Source organism: Lepisosteus oculatus, chromosome 9, assembly GCF_040954835.1.
Source record: "Lepisosteus oculatus isolate fLepOcu1 chromosome 9, fLepOcu1.hap2, whole genome shotgun sequence".
Taxonomy (NCBI): domain Eukaryota; kingdom Metazoa; phylum Chordata; class Actinopteri; order Semionotiformes; family Lepisosteidae; genus Lepisosteus; species Lepisosteus oculatus.
In genome coordinates this window covers 1,503,295-1,517,045 of record NC_090704.1, presented here as the reverse complement: position 1 = coordinate 1,517,045, position 13,751 = coordinate 1,503,295, and the positions used below count along the sequence as shown (strand labels likewise).

General features: G+C 49.0%; 1 protein-coding gene across 2 annotated transcripts in view; it reads left to right on the top strand.

Annotated features, from left to right (window-relative positions):
- tgfbr3 (transforming growth factor, beta receptor III) overlaps nt 1-13,486 on the top strand; it is an 88,109-nt gene extending 74,623 nt beyond the window's left edge. For both annotated transcript variants that reach the window (XM_015355227.2, XM_015355228.2), the window contains 4 exons: nt 1,554-1,674; nt 3,975-4,022; nt 4,265-4,372; nt 9,496-13,486. In XM_015355227.2, the coding sequence (XP_015210713.2) occupies nt 1,554-1,674; nt 3,975-4,022; nt 4,265-4,372; nt 9,496-9,614 (396 nt within the window). In that variant the 3' untranslated portion in view covers nt 9,615-13,486. The remainder of the gene's footprint in view (nt 1-1,553; nt 1,675-3,974; nt 4,023-4,264; nt 4,373-9,495) is intronic.
- The last annotated feature ends 265 nt before the right edge of the window (nt 13,487-13,751 follow it).

Below are 13,751 nucleotides of genomic sequence, written 5' to 3'. Positions count from 1 at the left end.
ATTGTGTGCTTTAAGGGCATATTACGTCAACAGAGGCTTCTGGGCTGTAATGCATGAGGCTGGGAATCAAATTAGCTGCCTTTAGCCCTCTGAGCTCTTGGGTTTTACTACCTGTAAAGGGGAGTGCAGCGCCCTGCTCTCAGACACACAAGTCTTGAGGATTTCCATAGCACCCTGCGGGTGAGTCAGGGTTAGTGTTAGGGTTAAGAGTTTGTGCTGAAGCCCATGGCAGTGATTTATTCTGAACAGTTAACATGCCAAAGACTTTTTTGCCTTTGTCATGCACTCCCACATCCCTGCAGTGTGAGCACGCCAACTGCGTGTGTTAGCAGGGAGGGTTTCCACCTGCTCAGGCGCGCTGACTGTGCATCACACACAGGGTCTTGTGTTCACTGATGTGAACCCATTTCAACAGGCAGAACTTGCATTGCAATGAGATTCAGGTTCTCGGAAGTATCATGGAGCTCGATTCCCAGCCTCGAGAGGTTAAGATGTTACAGTATATGCATCATCCAAACAAATGCTGTGCGGCTTGGCTGTGCTAGGGGTGGCGTGACGTTTCATGGCCTCACCAGAGCTGAGAGCAGCGAAGGTCAGGGGGGCTTCAGGGTTCTCCTCTTCTTCAGCCACTGAGCTCTGAGTCCTAGCTGTCCCACAGGTCTTTTGCCATCACCTGTTTAAGGACGAGACAGCATGCTTACCAGCATTTTGGCTTGACTACCAGGAGAGAGTTCAGCTAGAACAGTCTATCAGGAGATCCTGCAGGCCTGGGAGATAGGAGCTGCAGACCACTTCCAGGAACAAGTCCTGACTTTTGATAAATCCTGTGGGAAGCAGCCATGTATATATGAATCGACGGCAAAGGTTCCCGCAAAGGGGAACCGGAATGTCTGGAGATGACGGCTTGCAGGAAGACCTCCTTAAAGAGCTCCACACTCCCCCTGCCAAGTCGCCCCTCTGTTCTGATATCGTTTGCAACCCACAGCGCGGGGCAGCCCTGGTTTCGGCTCTGTTTTCGCTCACTGTCCACTAACAGCGCACACTGGCCAGTCAAGGGCCCGGCTCCAGTTAAGGGCCGCTCTGTGGTCAGCATCCTCAGATGACCGGTGTCTTCCTGCGCCCCAGGCCACGAGCCAGCAGGAGCGCACAGCCCCGTGCCTGTGATGACTCTGTGTTTTAATGGAGCGGGAGTCCCAGCGGTTGAGCTGTGCTTCCTAAATATATCCCGTTTATTTCTGAGTTGGGAACCTGCATAAAGGCAGCTGTCTGTGCTCACTGGCCACAAGGACATGGGCTGGGGCCTGGCTGGCTGCAGGAAGAGCACAGGATGGGTTCTTAAGAGTTTGGAGAACTGTGCTGCCCTGTCCCATCCAGTTTCCTTCAGCTGGGGCTGTGAGCAGGGTGCAGGTTGAACTGGCGCTTTCCTCCAGTGCCACTGGGACTGGGGAGGAGTCCTCCTGCTCCTCCTGCTCCTCACGACGGCCACCCCTCGCCTCTCACCCCTCGGGAGCCTACGACCTTCTGACCTCGGTTTCCTCTCCCCCCGCCTGCAGTGTATTCAGCCAGATGAAGCCTGCACTGCAGTCACCATAGAGACGATTCTGGCCATGATGATGCACAAGAAGATCTCCACCAAGCCGCTGGTCGTGGTCTCCAACGGCCCTGTCCCTGAAGGTATGTGATAGCCAGACCGAGCTTCGAGCGCTTGGGTGGGAGTGCGGAGTGCTGAAAAGGTCAGGGTGGAGCTGGCGGGGCCTCAGGGGTACGGAGCAGAGCCTGTTGGCATTTTGGGAGACATGAGCGGGGCAGGATCGAGCTGTCCCCACTAACACGTGTGCGGTGCGTACCATATGGTGCAGAGAGGCAGAGCAGGGGAAATCACCTGATTGACTTCCTGGGGTATAAGACAAAGTGGCCTTTATTCTTTATTGTGTTGTACTGAGAGAAAACGATGGGCAGGAAACAATCTGAAATTGCAGTTGAAAGCTGAGATTATCTGCTTATTTGTTTGGGGCACAGGGGTAGCTTGTTCCCTTAAACAGTGTTGTGCTCATCGCCGGTGGGCGGGTCCCCGAGCCCCCACTCACGTCAGAAGCGTGGATTTTGATTTTGACTTCTGCAAGTGCGACATCCGCTGAGTGCTTTGAAGTGAAACGCAAGAACTTTCATCTGCTCGCACACCTCCAACCACCTGTCCGATTGATACCAAGATGATGAGAGTTGTGGTTTTGAGAGGCAGTTCGATCCCTCGTGCGTCAGGGTGTCAGGACACAGCCTTCTGAGGTCTCCATCCTGTAAGGTTACAGCTTAATAATCGCACGTGCAGTGCTGCCTGAGAGCGGCACGCGAAGAAGTACTTTCTGCAAGCGTTTGTAACGCAAAGACGTCGGTCATTTTTCAAAGGGCACAGGGAACAGACCTGCTTTCATGTCCTTATGGCCCAGGCTTGGACTGCACCCCAGTGTACAGAGACAGACCTGTTTGTGGGCTGGTTTTCTGAAGGCAACCCAGTCTCAGATCCCAGCTGTGTGTTCTGTTTTATTACCCTGAAGGTTCGGCAGGTTCACTTTTTTTAGTATGAAAGAGCAGGTGGAGAAGGAAGCAGAAACCGAACCGTTCGTTCTCCTTAACCCCCTTCCGCTAGCCAAATGTGAGCGAAGGGCTGCACGGGACTGAGGGAAGCCGCGGAGGAACAGGATCGAGCAGGAGGCCGAAGCAGTAATACAGTAATGAGTGAATGGTGGTTCAGCTCCGTCAGACAGTGCTCGGCTATCAGACTGGCCATTCTGGGGTTCCACTACCTCCCCTCCGCTGGCCGCGACCCACACGCTGTAAAACAGCTCGGCTCTCCTGCTTTCTCCAGTCAGAAGGCATCGATTCCGAGAGGCGAATAAAAAGCCACCACAGAGCGAAAACGGATAATGCAGTGCGTTTGGAGCTCAGATGAAGTGCGCTAATCTTGGCGGACGGCTGTGCGCACAAGCAGGGGCCTGTGGGTTGAGCTACACAGGCGTCTGTGATAAGACGAGCGTCCCGGGCCAGAGGCAGCCTGCCAGCAGCCTGGAGGACACCAGCGCCCCCTCTCCGCCCTGGGTGGAACAGCATCTAACTCCAGAAGTCCCCTGAGCACAACCTCTTACTCCAGCCTTTCAGCTCGTGTATTAGTCTAACTTTGCTCACAAAGTGACTGGGGCCTTATTTGTTATTCTTGTGTGTGTGTTTATCCTGTAATGTCTTCAGAACTAGTCCCAGGATCATTTGTCTGGCACTGTGACTCTTTCTCGACCCCCTGTTCTCTGACTCCAGTCTTGCACTCACCTGGGGTGTAGCACCGCGGTCTGGGCTGCTGAAGGCTCAGCACACTGTCCTGTGACTCAGAGACAGGAGATAAGAGGGTGAGGGGCACTCGCTAGATTAGATGTGCTGGTGAAGACCCAGCTCCTTCGTGAGAGAGGAATGAAAATCCGAGGTGTTAAAATCTCAGTCACACACATTCCTCAGGGCTTGGCAGAGAGCTCTCTGGCTGGCTGTGTTTGCTGAAGCAGAGGACAGCACAGATTGTGAGGCCCAGGGATGAGACTGGAGGTTACCCCGTGCCCTGCCCGGTAGGGTTCTGTACCACTGGTTCAGAATACCCCCACCCCAAGAGTCCTTTATTGCTGCATCTTCACAGGTGCAGGACCAGCTTGTAGAATTACGAAACAAAGTGCCACAGACTCCCTTTCCCCCTAGTGCCCTCTGAGAAGAAGCTGGAGAGCTGTAATACCAGCCTGTTGAGCTGATCAGTCATCAGGCTGCAATTTATAAAGAGGAGCATTGCCAAAGGGGGGCAAATTAATGCTTCAAACACGGATGGTGTTTCACAGCTGATAGTCAGTAGTCTAGTTCTTTACATAATAGACTTCAGAAATACAGAGTTACAGTTAAGAGCTTTAAATTGAAACATGTTTACCAGGGTGCTCTTCTGCTTTCAGGTCCTCCCACAAGGAAAGATGTGCCAGAAACCGAGCCCCCTCCTGAGTGTGAGTACGGTCACGAACCCCGATTACTCTCATCTCACTGTGTGAAACTGACTTCTCAACCTTTTTATATCAGGATTTATGTATTCAATATGGTTATTTCATTGTATGTGATACTTTGGCGTGGGTGTTGCAGAAGGAGTACACACTTCGGTGGACTTGTGTGTACTGTATTCTCCCTGCAGCAGCAGACAGAAGGCCATTGCACAGGCAGTGACACGGTGGGAAAATGTTTTGTTCTGCAGATGTAATCTATGGCCTGGACACTCCCACTGTGGTTGGAATCGCCTTCGCGGCTTTCGTGATTGGAGCTCTGCTGACGGCAGCCTTGTGGTTCATTTATTCCCACACAGGTGAGTCTTTCACACATGCGTTCTTCCCCGGCCGTGTCGTGTGCTGCTGCCTGATTACCTGATGGGGGCGTCTGCGGGGCGCGGGGCGCGGGGCGCGGGGCGCTTCAGATCGGCAGCCTGAGCTCACATCTAAAACTGGATCCCTTAAAAGACTTCATACAGTGTACACCTCTGTTCCAGTTTGTTTGGCTTTTGCTTTAATTATTAAAGCAGGCGCTTTCCAAAAATAATCAGGGCCTTTTCCCAAGGACGGTGAATCTCCATACAATGGCCTGACAATGGCTGGAAAGTCCCTCCCGCCCTGCGCGGCTTCCCTGCGGTACGAGGGCTCCCCGAGGGGTCTCGGCCTGCACAGGAAGAGATAAATCCCAGCTGCTGGGTGCCAAGGCCTTCCTCGGTGTCTGGAGGGCAGAAGCCATAGGGTCCCTGGAGCAGCAGGAGGAGGAAGGAGGTCACTGGCCTCAGGCTCTGCTGAGATTGCGAAGCAGATACTCCCCTCACTGACAGCTGCCTGAGCCTGGCACTCAGCCTCTCTGTCCTGCATCTAGGGGAACAGTTTCTCCTGTGCTGTTTTGCTGTATGACGGTATCATATTGGACCATGGTTTAACCTCCGTGGCTGCATATTTACAGGAGCCACAGAGATAGGGGAAAACGCTCTACTAAACCGCGGGGCTCAGTGCTGAGAAGGAGAGAGAGGGTCTGTGCGTTCTTTGGCGCGCTCAAGCAGATAGTATCTCTCCAGGCCGAGAAAGCGAATCGCTGGTTGTGGCTGGAGTTGCGTCACTGTTGCTGCGTGTTTATTAAGGGCTGTAGAAAGGCTGTACATTCCTGCAGCGCAGCTGAGAGGTGAAATAAGTGCAGCTCTTCAACAGGTCCAAGGAGACCACAGAGTATCTGTATCCTTTTGTTTTTGCTGGCATCTCCTGAGAAGAACTCTTTTTTTCTTCCTTCCTTTTTATTACTTTATTTCCCTAGAAAGACTCAGCAATTTAGTCAGGTGCAGAAACATAAGCAAAGCAGCTTGGTCACGTGGACAGGGTGTCCAGGAAATACGAGCTCAGATCGGAGCTGGGCTGTGTGAGGGCATTGTTGGGACAGTGCAGAGCAGGTGTGTCCGTGTGTCAGTAATTAAAAGGGTCCACATCTGTCTGGCAGCCGTCTGTATGCAGGTTTGAACTCACAGCATCAGATCTGCAATAGAGCATGACTGGATACTCAAACAGTGCGCTGGTGTCCTAACACAAAGCAAGCCATTGTGCTGAGTTTATCCGTTTTTGATGGATTTCTTTTTAGGTTTCGGAGGTAATAACACTGTTGGTTGTTTTTTTTTTTTGGAAGAGAGCTTGGCCACTTAATTACTGAATAATTTAAGAGAGCCGGTAAGCCACAAAGAGAGGGCTACAGCACAGTGACAGTGGCAGGGCATGGAGGTTCATGATATCATGCCCTGCGTCACCTCTGATTCCTCTCCATGAGTGTTGCGGTATGCTTCCTCAGCAGCTCTGTTCCCCTCCAGTCTGGCTCCAGCTCCGTCGGCACATTCACTTCCTGCCCTGCCGGGTCCCCTTCCAGCCTCGCATGGCCTCCTCTCGCTTCTTGGGCTCTGTGGTTCACAGTGCAGCAGCAGAGCTTGTTCCTGTGGGCGGGGATCTCAGGAAATCAGGTTTCAGGCTCATCACACTCCCATTCTGTGCATTGAAGAAGCCGAGCCGTCGCCCCCTATTGTAGTGTTTTCCTCTTTCGAATAAGGATGTGCAATTGATTAGCTGATAGCTTGGCCCAATATTGACATGAAGGGATCGATCTCCACACCTTTCACAGGTACTCCACTCCCTCTTATCCACATGCGGATCAGGGCAGTCTGGGCTCTCCGGCGGCCCTATTACAGTACACTTCAGAAAGATTTTCATCACTCTTTACTTTCAGGCTAGACAGATGTTCCTATATTGTCACTGACATCTAAATGCATTAATTTGAATGTTTTCTTTTTTCCACCTTTTTATGTCCTGATTGCTTGTAGTTCCAGTAAACAGACATTTTTTTTTCCAAGGAGTGTAGGAGTTCAGACCTTGAGTGAAGAATGAAGTGGAATTAACAAAGAATTAAGCACATTGCTGAACACTGAAACATAAAATCGTGTGGCTTCAGAGATTATCAGAAATCTCACTCTTTCTCGGCTGTTGGTCTCTTCACCTGCCCAACAGATTATTTCTAATCACAGATGATTAAGACAGAATTTCTATCTGAGTACCTTAAAATATAGCTCTTAAATCCTGAGGCATTTAGACAAAGAGTAATAATTACTGCAACCTTTAAAGCCTGAGTCATCAAATCAAACGAGAAAACTGACCACTATGGTTCTTTGGAAAACTACTCAGACAAAAGTGAGACAAAAACATTGCTTTAGACACTTTTCTAAATTAATAATAAAATGTGGAATGTTTTATGGGACCTACTGTATTTGGGGTTTTGCAGTATGAAAACCCAGCATGGTATTTGGGAACTGCAGTTTTGGGATCTGATACTTTTATGTTAAAAGTGAAATGTGTTAGTCAGATTGCTGTGAGGATATTGAAGTGGACAAAAAAGGTCAGACTTCCTGATGAGTGAAGCTGTGCAGTTTCCCCTGGCTGAGATAAGGGAGTCAGTGACTTCCAGTCACTCTGTAAAGGGAGGCTGCCTATATACTGCCAGTAACTGGCCTTTTCCTTCTCTTTCCCTTTCACACCATCTGCATAATTACAATCTGTGTGCACTTCTGAGCTCCTAATAGATCAAGGGTTCAAACTTACTTGTTTTGCTTTTTATCAGCATCTGTTTATTTAAATGGCGTCTAGACATGGGTCAGGTTGTAATTTCTATCCCTTAAAAACCAGACTGACCCTCCACTGCAGCTAAGTATATGATACAAGACACTTTGCCTGACCACGGCAGCCTGCAGCTCCAGTTAATATCAGGGTGCCAGTACGCATATCGCCTGGAAATGAATTTTCAACATTTTGGTGGGTTTCTATTTTCGGACACTTTGCTGCGCAGACGTGCAGGAAGTGTAGTTTTTTTCCTACAGTGTTGTTTTCTGCACACTAACAGAGCGGTATAGGTAACCAGATATACTGTACTGTTTTTAAAGGAACAATCGGTTTCTTATATCCAATGGTACATTACAGGTTACTGTGGATCTTCTTCCTTCAGGACTCGTTACGAGCAGTAGCAGTGGATCTGTAAATCTCATACTGAAGCAAGGTGCTCACAGGGCTGTCAGACAGTCAGGCAAGCGCGTTTTGGAGCTGCAGGCTGTGGTCGTTCTGGTGGCTGTGCCACTGGTCTGGTCGGGTGCGGTGTTGTCAGCCCATGCCACAGGAAGGCATCAGTGCACCATGCAAGCACAGAAAAAGACCCAGTTCCTACGAGGGGGTACAGACCTCTGGCACATGAGGACAAGTCCTAGCTTTAGGCAAAGGAAAACCTGAGAAATAAAACCTCCTGGCCCAGCGAGCACACAGAGCCAGCCACTCGGTTGTTTTGCCTGTCTGTGGGACATTGTAATAAGCAGTCCCTTGTGCATTACAAGAAGAGGTACCATGAGATCAGCTGGTTGTGTATATTCTGGACAAGAATTTAAAATGTCTCCATCAAGCCTGAATGTACGGAATAGGAATACATGTGGAATATGGTCGGAATTTTTTTTAATATACCCTGGACTTCCAAAACACTGCGGAGAGAGAATGACCTTTTCACCCCTCCTCGGGTTCTTTAACCTTTATGTTATAGATGGACTTTCAGAGACGTGGACTGTTTGTATGTGTGTGTGTGAGATGTGAGTGCCTAAAAGGCTGTGCTTCACTCCCAAGCTGGGATTGAGGATATGTTCTGTTTTTAGCCAAAGCTCTTGGCAGCTCTCTTTCAGCGGAGGGGCCAGAAAAAGGGGATGCTTTCGGCTGATCCACCTCTCCGATGGAAAATGGGCTCTTTTTTTCTTAGCTGCTGATAAAAGGCCACTCCACACACTGCCACTGTCCCCACACAGCCCACAGGAAGGGAGGGACCCGCACAACAAACAACTGGCAGACACAGAGCACATCTCACATTTTTACACCCGCAGCAAACGCCAGACGTGGAGCAGAAATTACCGCTCTTCGAAATGCTACAGTCCCTCTCTGCTAGACGAGCATTCCATCCAGAACGGGAATCTGACTCGTCTTGTGATTGTCCACAAATGTCCAGAGGCTCCGTCTCGGAGCCGCCGGGAGGCACGAGATGAGTACAAGGTACAGCACCCAGCAGCCGCAGGCCGGACTCCATCGCAGGCCAGAGCCCGCCTGCTGCTTACGCTGCTGGTTTTGACTAAGCGCTGGAAACTAGAGAGCGAGGGAGAGGGCTGGAAGAAGAGGGATGCTCTGCTCCTCTGATCCTTTCCTCGGATGTCTGTAGCTGTCTGCTCTCGCCGATGTTTCCCGTTTCTTCCCCTGCGGACCGTGGTGTGGCTCCTCCGGGCGCCAGCCTTCGGCGCTCCGCTGAAGAAGCACGCGCAGGGGGAGGCCGACAGCTGGGACAGTACCTGGCAAATCCGCCTGCTGTATTTCAGCACTGTGGAGTGAGTCACAGTGACGGATGTAGAACGACTTGATATTTCTATAACAGCAGCCAACAACTGATCTGCCAGATCCATCACACTGACGCAGGTCAGCCACGGCAGGTTCAGATGGATTAAAGGTCACTCAAAGTGCTGAACAAGTTGAGCACGCTTAAAATCTGATGGCTAGAATCTGTCTTAACTTTGCGAAAGCCTTTGTGACTCCCAGTCCCTAGAGACTTTCACAATAGAAGTGTTTGCTAAATTAAACTTATCCTGAACACAAAACTCACTAACATCCAAGAAACAAAACACAGAATACAGACTTTTCCTCTTTTCTTTATTCTGGGGTAGACCACAGGCATCTCTGAATTGCAAGGCCTGCTTGCAGTATAAAGCTCCACTGACAGAGAGAGCAGGGCTCCCTGCGCAGTGCTCAGAGCTGAGGCTCTGCCATGAGGGGCCCGCGATGGGCATGTTGCAGAGACTCGCTGGCAGCGTTTCCAGGCCTCTCTGTTTTGACAGTTCTGCTGTGCCTCTTTCACCAGGTGAGGCGGCCGGAAGACACCAAGTCCCCACGTCGCCCCTGGCCTCTGAAAACAGCAGCGCGGCCCACAGTATCGGCAGCACACAAAGCACCCCCTGTTCCAGCAGTAGTACAGTCTAACCCAAGGGCCGGAGCCACGCGGGGAGGCCGGAAGAGGCCAGGGCTCTGTGGCGAGTGTTTGTTGACTTTAGCTTTCCCAGGACGAAAGGAATTATTTTGGGTTGCTTTTGAAGGCAGAGAAGGGTGTTTGATTTTATTCTCTTTCTCGCTCTAACTCTTTCTCTCCCTCGACGTAAAAAAAAAATCACCTGCCGTTGTCCTCCCGCTGGCTGCAGTGGGGGGGGGGCCTTTCCGTTCTCTCCAGAAGAAATTCCAAGACCGTGCGGCAGAATGACTACTAGTGATCATCCCACAGTGGGACTCATGAAAACAAGACAGAACCAAAACAAAGAGAAAACACAGCTGTGCTTCAGAAACGCCAGCCCGGTTCCGTTTTCTTTTCCAAATGCTGCTTTCTACAACTAAAGAAAAACTTTACTTTTATTTTTATTTTATATTGGTCTTGTATAGCTTGTAAATGTTATAGTATATATACCTGAAAGGGATTCAAGAAAAGCTAAGAGCTTATTTGTAAAAGAATGTATTTGTGCATATTGTAAATAGGCCCCTAGTGTTAAACTGACATTGAAAGTATAAAACACCTTGAGCACGACATCTTTTTTTCAGTTTTCCAAGTAATTGCATTGCACAGACGGCATCTAGCCAGTATTTCTTAAAGCTCCTATATAAATGCTACATATTATTTTGCCAAAAATATCAGATACTTACTTAATACTCTTAGTTTTTCTATGTGTTCTTGGTCTGGGATTGTGTACAAAAGAGTGAAAATTATCGTTTGTGCGCATTTCTGAAGGATGGGGCATTAGAACTGAGATAACAACTAAAGGAGAAGAAATAATTAGTGAGTGTTAAATGATTGTGCTTCTCCTGGGTCTTACACCACTATCTCTTCCTTTTTGAGGTTATTGTTATGTTGTTTAATTCCCTTTGTGTAATGCCAGAGAACTGATTCCTCTGCTTTAATCTTGCAAGGGATTGAGAGGAATGCCAGACCTTCTGAACGGCCACGCACTGAGCAGGCGGACCTGAGCAGGGCTTGTGGGGTTAAAAGGGAAAGGAGCCCGGAACCCCTGGGAGTTAGGGGGTCTGAATGCTTCTCTCCTGTTTAACACAGCTGCTGAGATGTGAGAGGTGCCCCGGCGAGAATGATCTCTCTGTTCAAAACAGCAACACCAGCACACAATAACCAGTATAGCAATAAGCAACAGCCCAAAATACCCTTGTGGTTTCAGTGGCTTTGCCTGACCTGAGCATCCCAGGAGCCAGTGATACATCACAGATGCAGTCCAGTTGCCTAGGACACTGTCACTGTCCATTCTGCCACACAGAAAGGCAGAAGGGAGTTGGGCAGCAGCAGTGCTCTGAGCCCAGGTGAGTTAGGCCTCATCACCGCAGTCCGGTAAACCGAAAAGAGGCGTGCGTCACATTAGTTTCACACAAGATGGTCTTTTCTCATCTTTGCTTCTGAACGTGAACATTCTGATGACCGGCTGAAAAACAAATAGTTCAGAGCACCTGTTGAAATTTAACTCCTTTTTTAATTCACTCATTTTAGCAAAATAGCCACTTTTATGTGCGAGCACGGCTTTACTGATACACGTGTGCATGGTGTTGCTGTACTGTGCGTGTTTGTCGTTCGTTAGCCAGTATGAGCAATATAATCCCACAGCCCTCTATAAAATTAAAACCTACAGCTGTAAGTCCTATTTATTATGTACCTTCTCAAAATCGATTGTATTTTTTGGAAATAAAAGGGATTGGAATAAAAAAACAGGGAAGAAGGGAGAGCAGAACAGATTTGGTTCATACAGAGCAATCAGTGTATATATTTAGTCAGAAAAAGCAAATCTGTAGACATCTAAATCAGAATTTTGAACTAATTCTTTAACAATGTTGCTTGCTGCTGACATTTCTTTTTAGAATGTATTTTATTTCAAAGCTTCTAAGTAATTGTAAGTGTGTCAAACTTGTATAGATGTCTTCAGAGAAGACCAAGTATTTTAGTACCAGATATTTTTATTGTGGACAGCTTGTATAAAGTCATATTTGTTTTAAACTATTTACTTAAATAGAGCCAACCTATAATTTTGTATTCTTCTTACATCATGTACTGTGAATTTTTTGTGCCTTGTTGTTGGGTTTTCTACTACTCTGTAAATACCTTGCTTTGTTACTGTGACCAGTACTATGCTTTAAATACGATTGTGTGTACATATGTGTTGGTTTGGTGAAAAGGTGATGCTCTTTAAAAAGACAACAAATAGAGCAGTACAGGCAGCCTGTGTTGGTCAGGTGTTCGAGCCCAAATGTTACCGAGACAATCCACCTCTGTCCAGGAGATGAAGGTGTGTGAAACACTGGGGTCTGGGAGATTCAGCCAGCTGTAGAATCAACTCGCATGCAGTTAATCTCACTTGCAAATGAGCTTCTGGAGGAGAAAATGTCAAAAACCTGTTTCTTTAAACCTCACGACCACCGTCACAGCTTTCATTAAACTGAGCACTACAGCATTTTTCTCGTGAGCAAAACCTCTTCCCACGATCCTCCTCACGTCCTGGACGCCTCCGAAGGAAGTGTTTTGGTTCAGGACACTCCGAAGTGTCATTGGATTTGGGGGATAGCAAGATCTTTATAAACACGAGCCTCCTCCTCCTGCCCGTGGAGACAGTCGTGTTTAGACTGCCCGTGACGCGTTCAGACAGTTGTGGGTGAACGATGACTCCAATTTGCTTAATTTTTAAAAGACACCCGCGTACAGGCAGCAATCGGCAGTTTGTGGCCTGTTTAATTGAGAAGCATTCCAGTGGTTTTGTGACTGGCGTTATCAGATGTGGCAGTCCTACTGGAGCATTGCTACTGCTCCAGCTCCTTCTCTTAACTCCCTGGGAGCTGCTGGCTTTGGGAAACCTACAGCTTTATGGGGGGGGAGGGGGTACTTAGGGAGGCATGTTGATCCCTTGGGGCTCTCTGTGCCTGAGCACCACCAGTGCAAGGCTGCACCCCGCTTCTAGCAGCACGCCCTGAGTGCGGCACAGTCCGTTCTCACAGAGGGGGAGGCCTCCTGCGCTCCTCCTCTGCACACAGCGGGGCTAACACGTCCCCCCGGCCCGGGTCTGCCGGCCCCCTTGTCTGCGATCATGGAGCGCGGTCCAGCAGAGCAGCAGGAAGAGCCGGTCTCCGCGCGTGTCCGAAGAGCCCCACGCTTACCAGAGCAGGCAGCTGCGCCGCAGGGGGAGACACCCGAGGGTCATTACTTCAGCCCTTTAGAAAATGTTGGAAAATTGAGGCTGGAATTGTTTCTTTTCGTTTCTGGCAGCCATTTCTCTGAAGTCTATCTACCTCACGGTTTTATTTTTTGCCCTTGGTATGGGTGTTAGACGTACCTCCTAGCTGTCATGACTTGCTCGACGCTGGCGGGTCAGGAGGCACAGGGATGAAGCTCGAGGCCCAGGGGAGTCGGGGTGGTGGGTCAGAGGGAAGCGGGGGGCTCGTGAACTGCTCTGGGAGAGGACCCCTGGGGTTCAGCAGCCCGTTAACAAGGCATGCTGGCTGCTCTTCACCTGTTCCACAACGTCTAGCATTTCCCTTCCGGGACGACCGTCTGAAGGAAGTGAAAATCTTTACATAGTAAAAGGGACATATTTGAGTCCACAGAGGGGGGGGGGGGGGGAACTTGTTGGTATTGTAATTCAGCCTGGTTGGGTGTTGCATTGTACTGGACAGGAAGCACTTATATCAAACTGGCCAGGCTGGTCACTTCTGGGGTTTGAACTTTTTCCAGCTCGGTAAGCTGTTGTACAGAATATCTACTTTTATATACACAGTGCCTTTTTGTAAGCTTTTATACGCATAATAAATTCTTATGATTATTATCCAGTGTCTTGTTTTGTAATCATTTAACTTGATCATTATGAAAATGGAATTGTGCTGCAAGCCCAGTCTAGGTTGAGTTTTTACACATCAAGGGCTTCCTCTCCGTTCTGCTTTTCCTGTGCTTAATATCCATGTTCAGTCAAGAAGATTGTTAATCAAGTAATACATCGGGTTTTTTCAGCATAAGAAAAGTTAACATACCCTTCTCTCTGTGATGGACTGAGAAAAGTGGTCTGTGGATCCCCAACCTTCAAACAATAACAC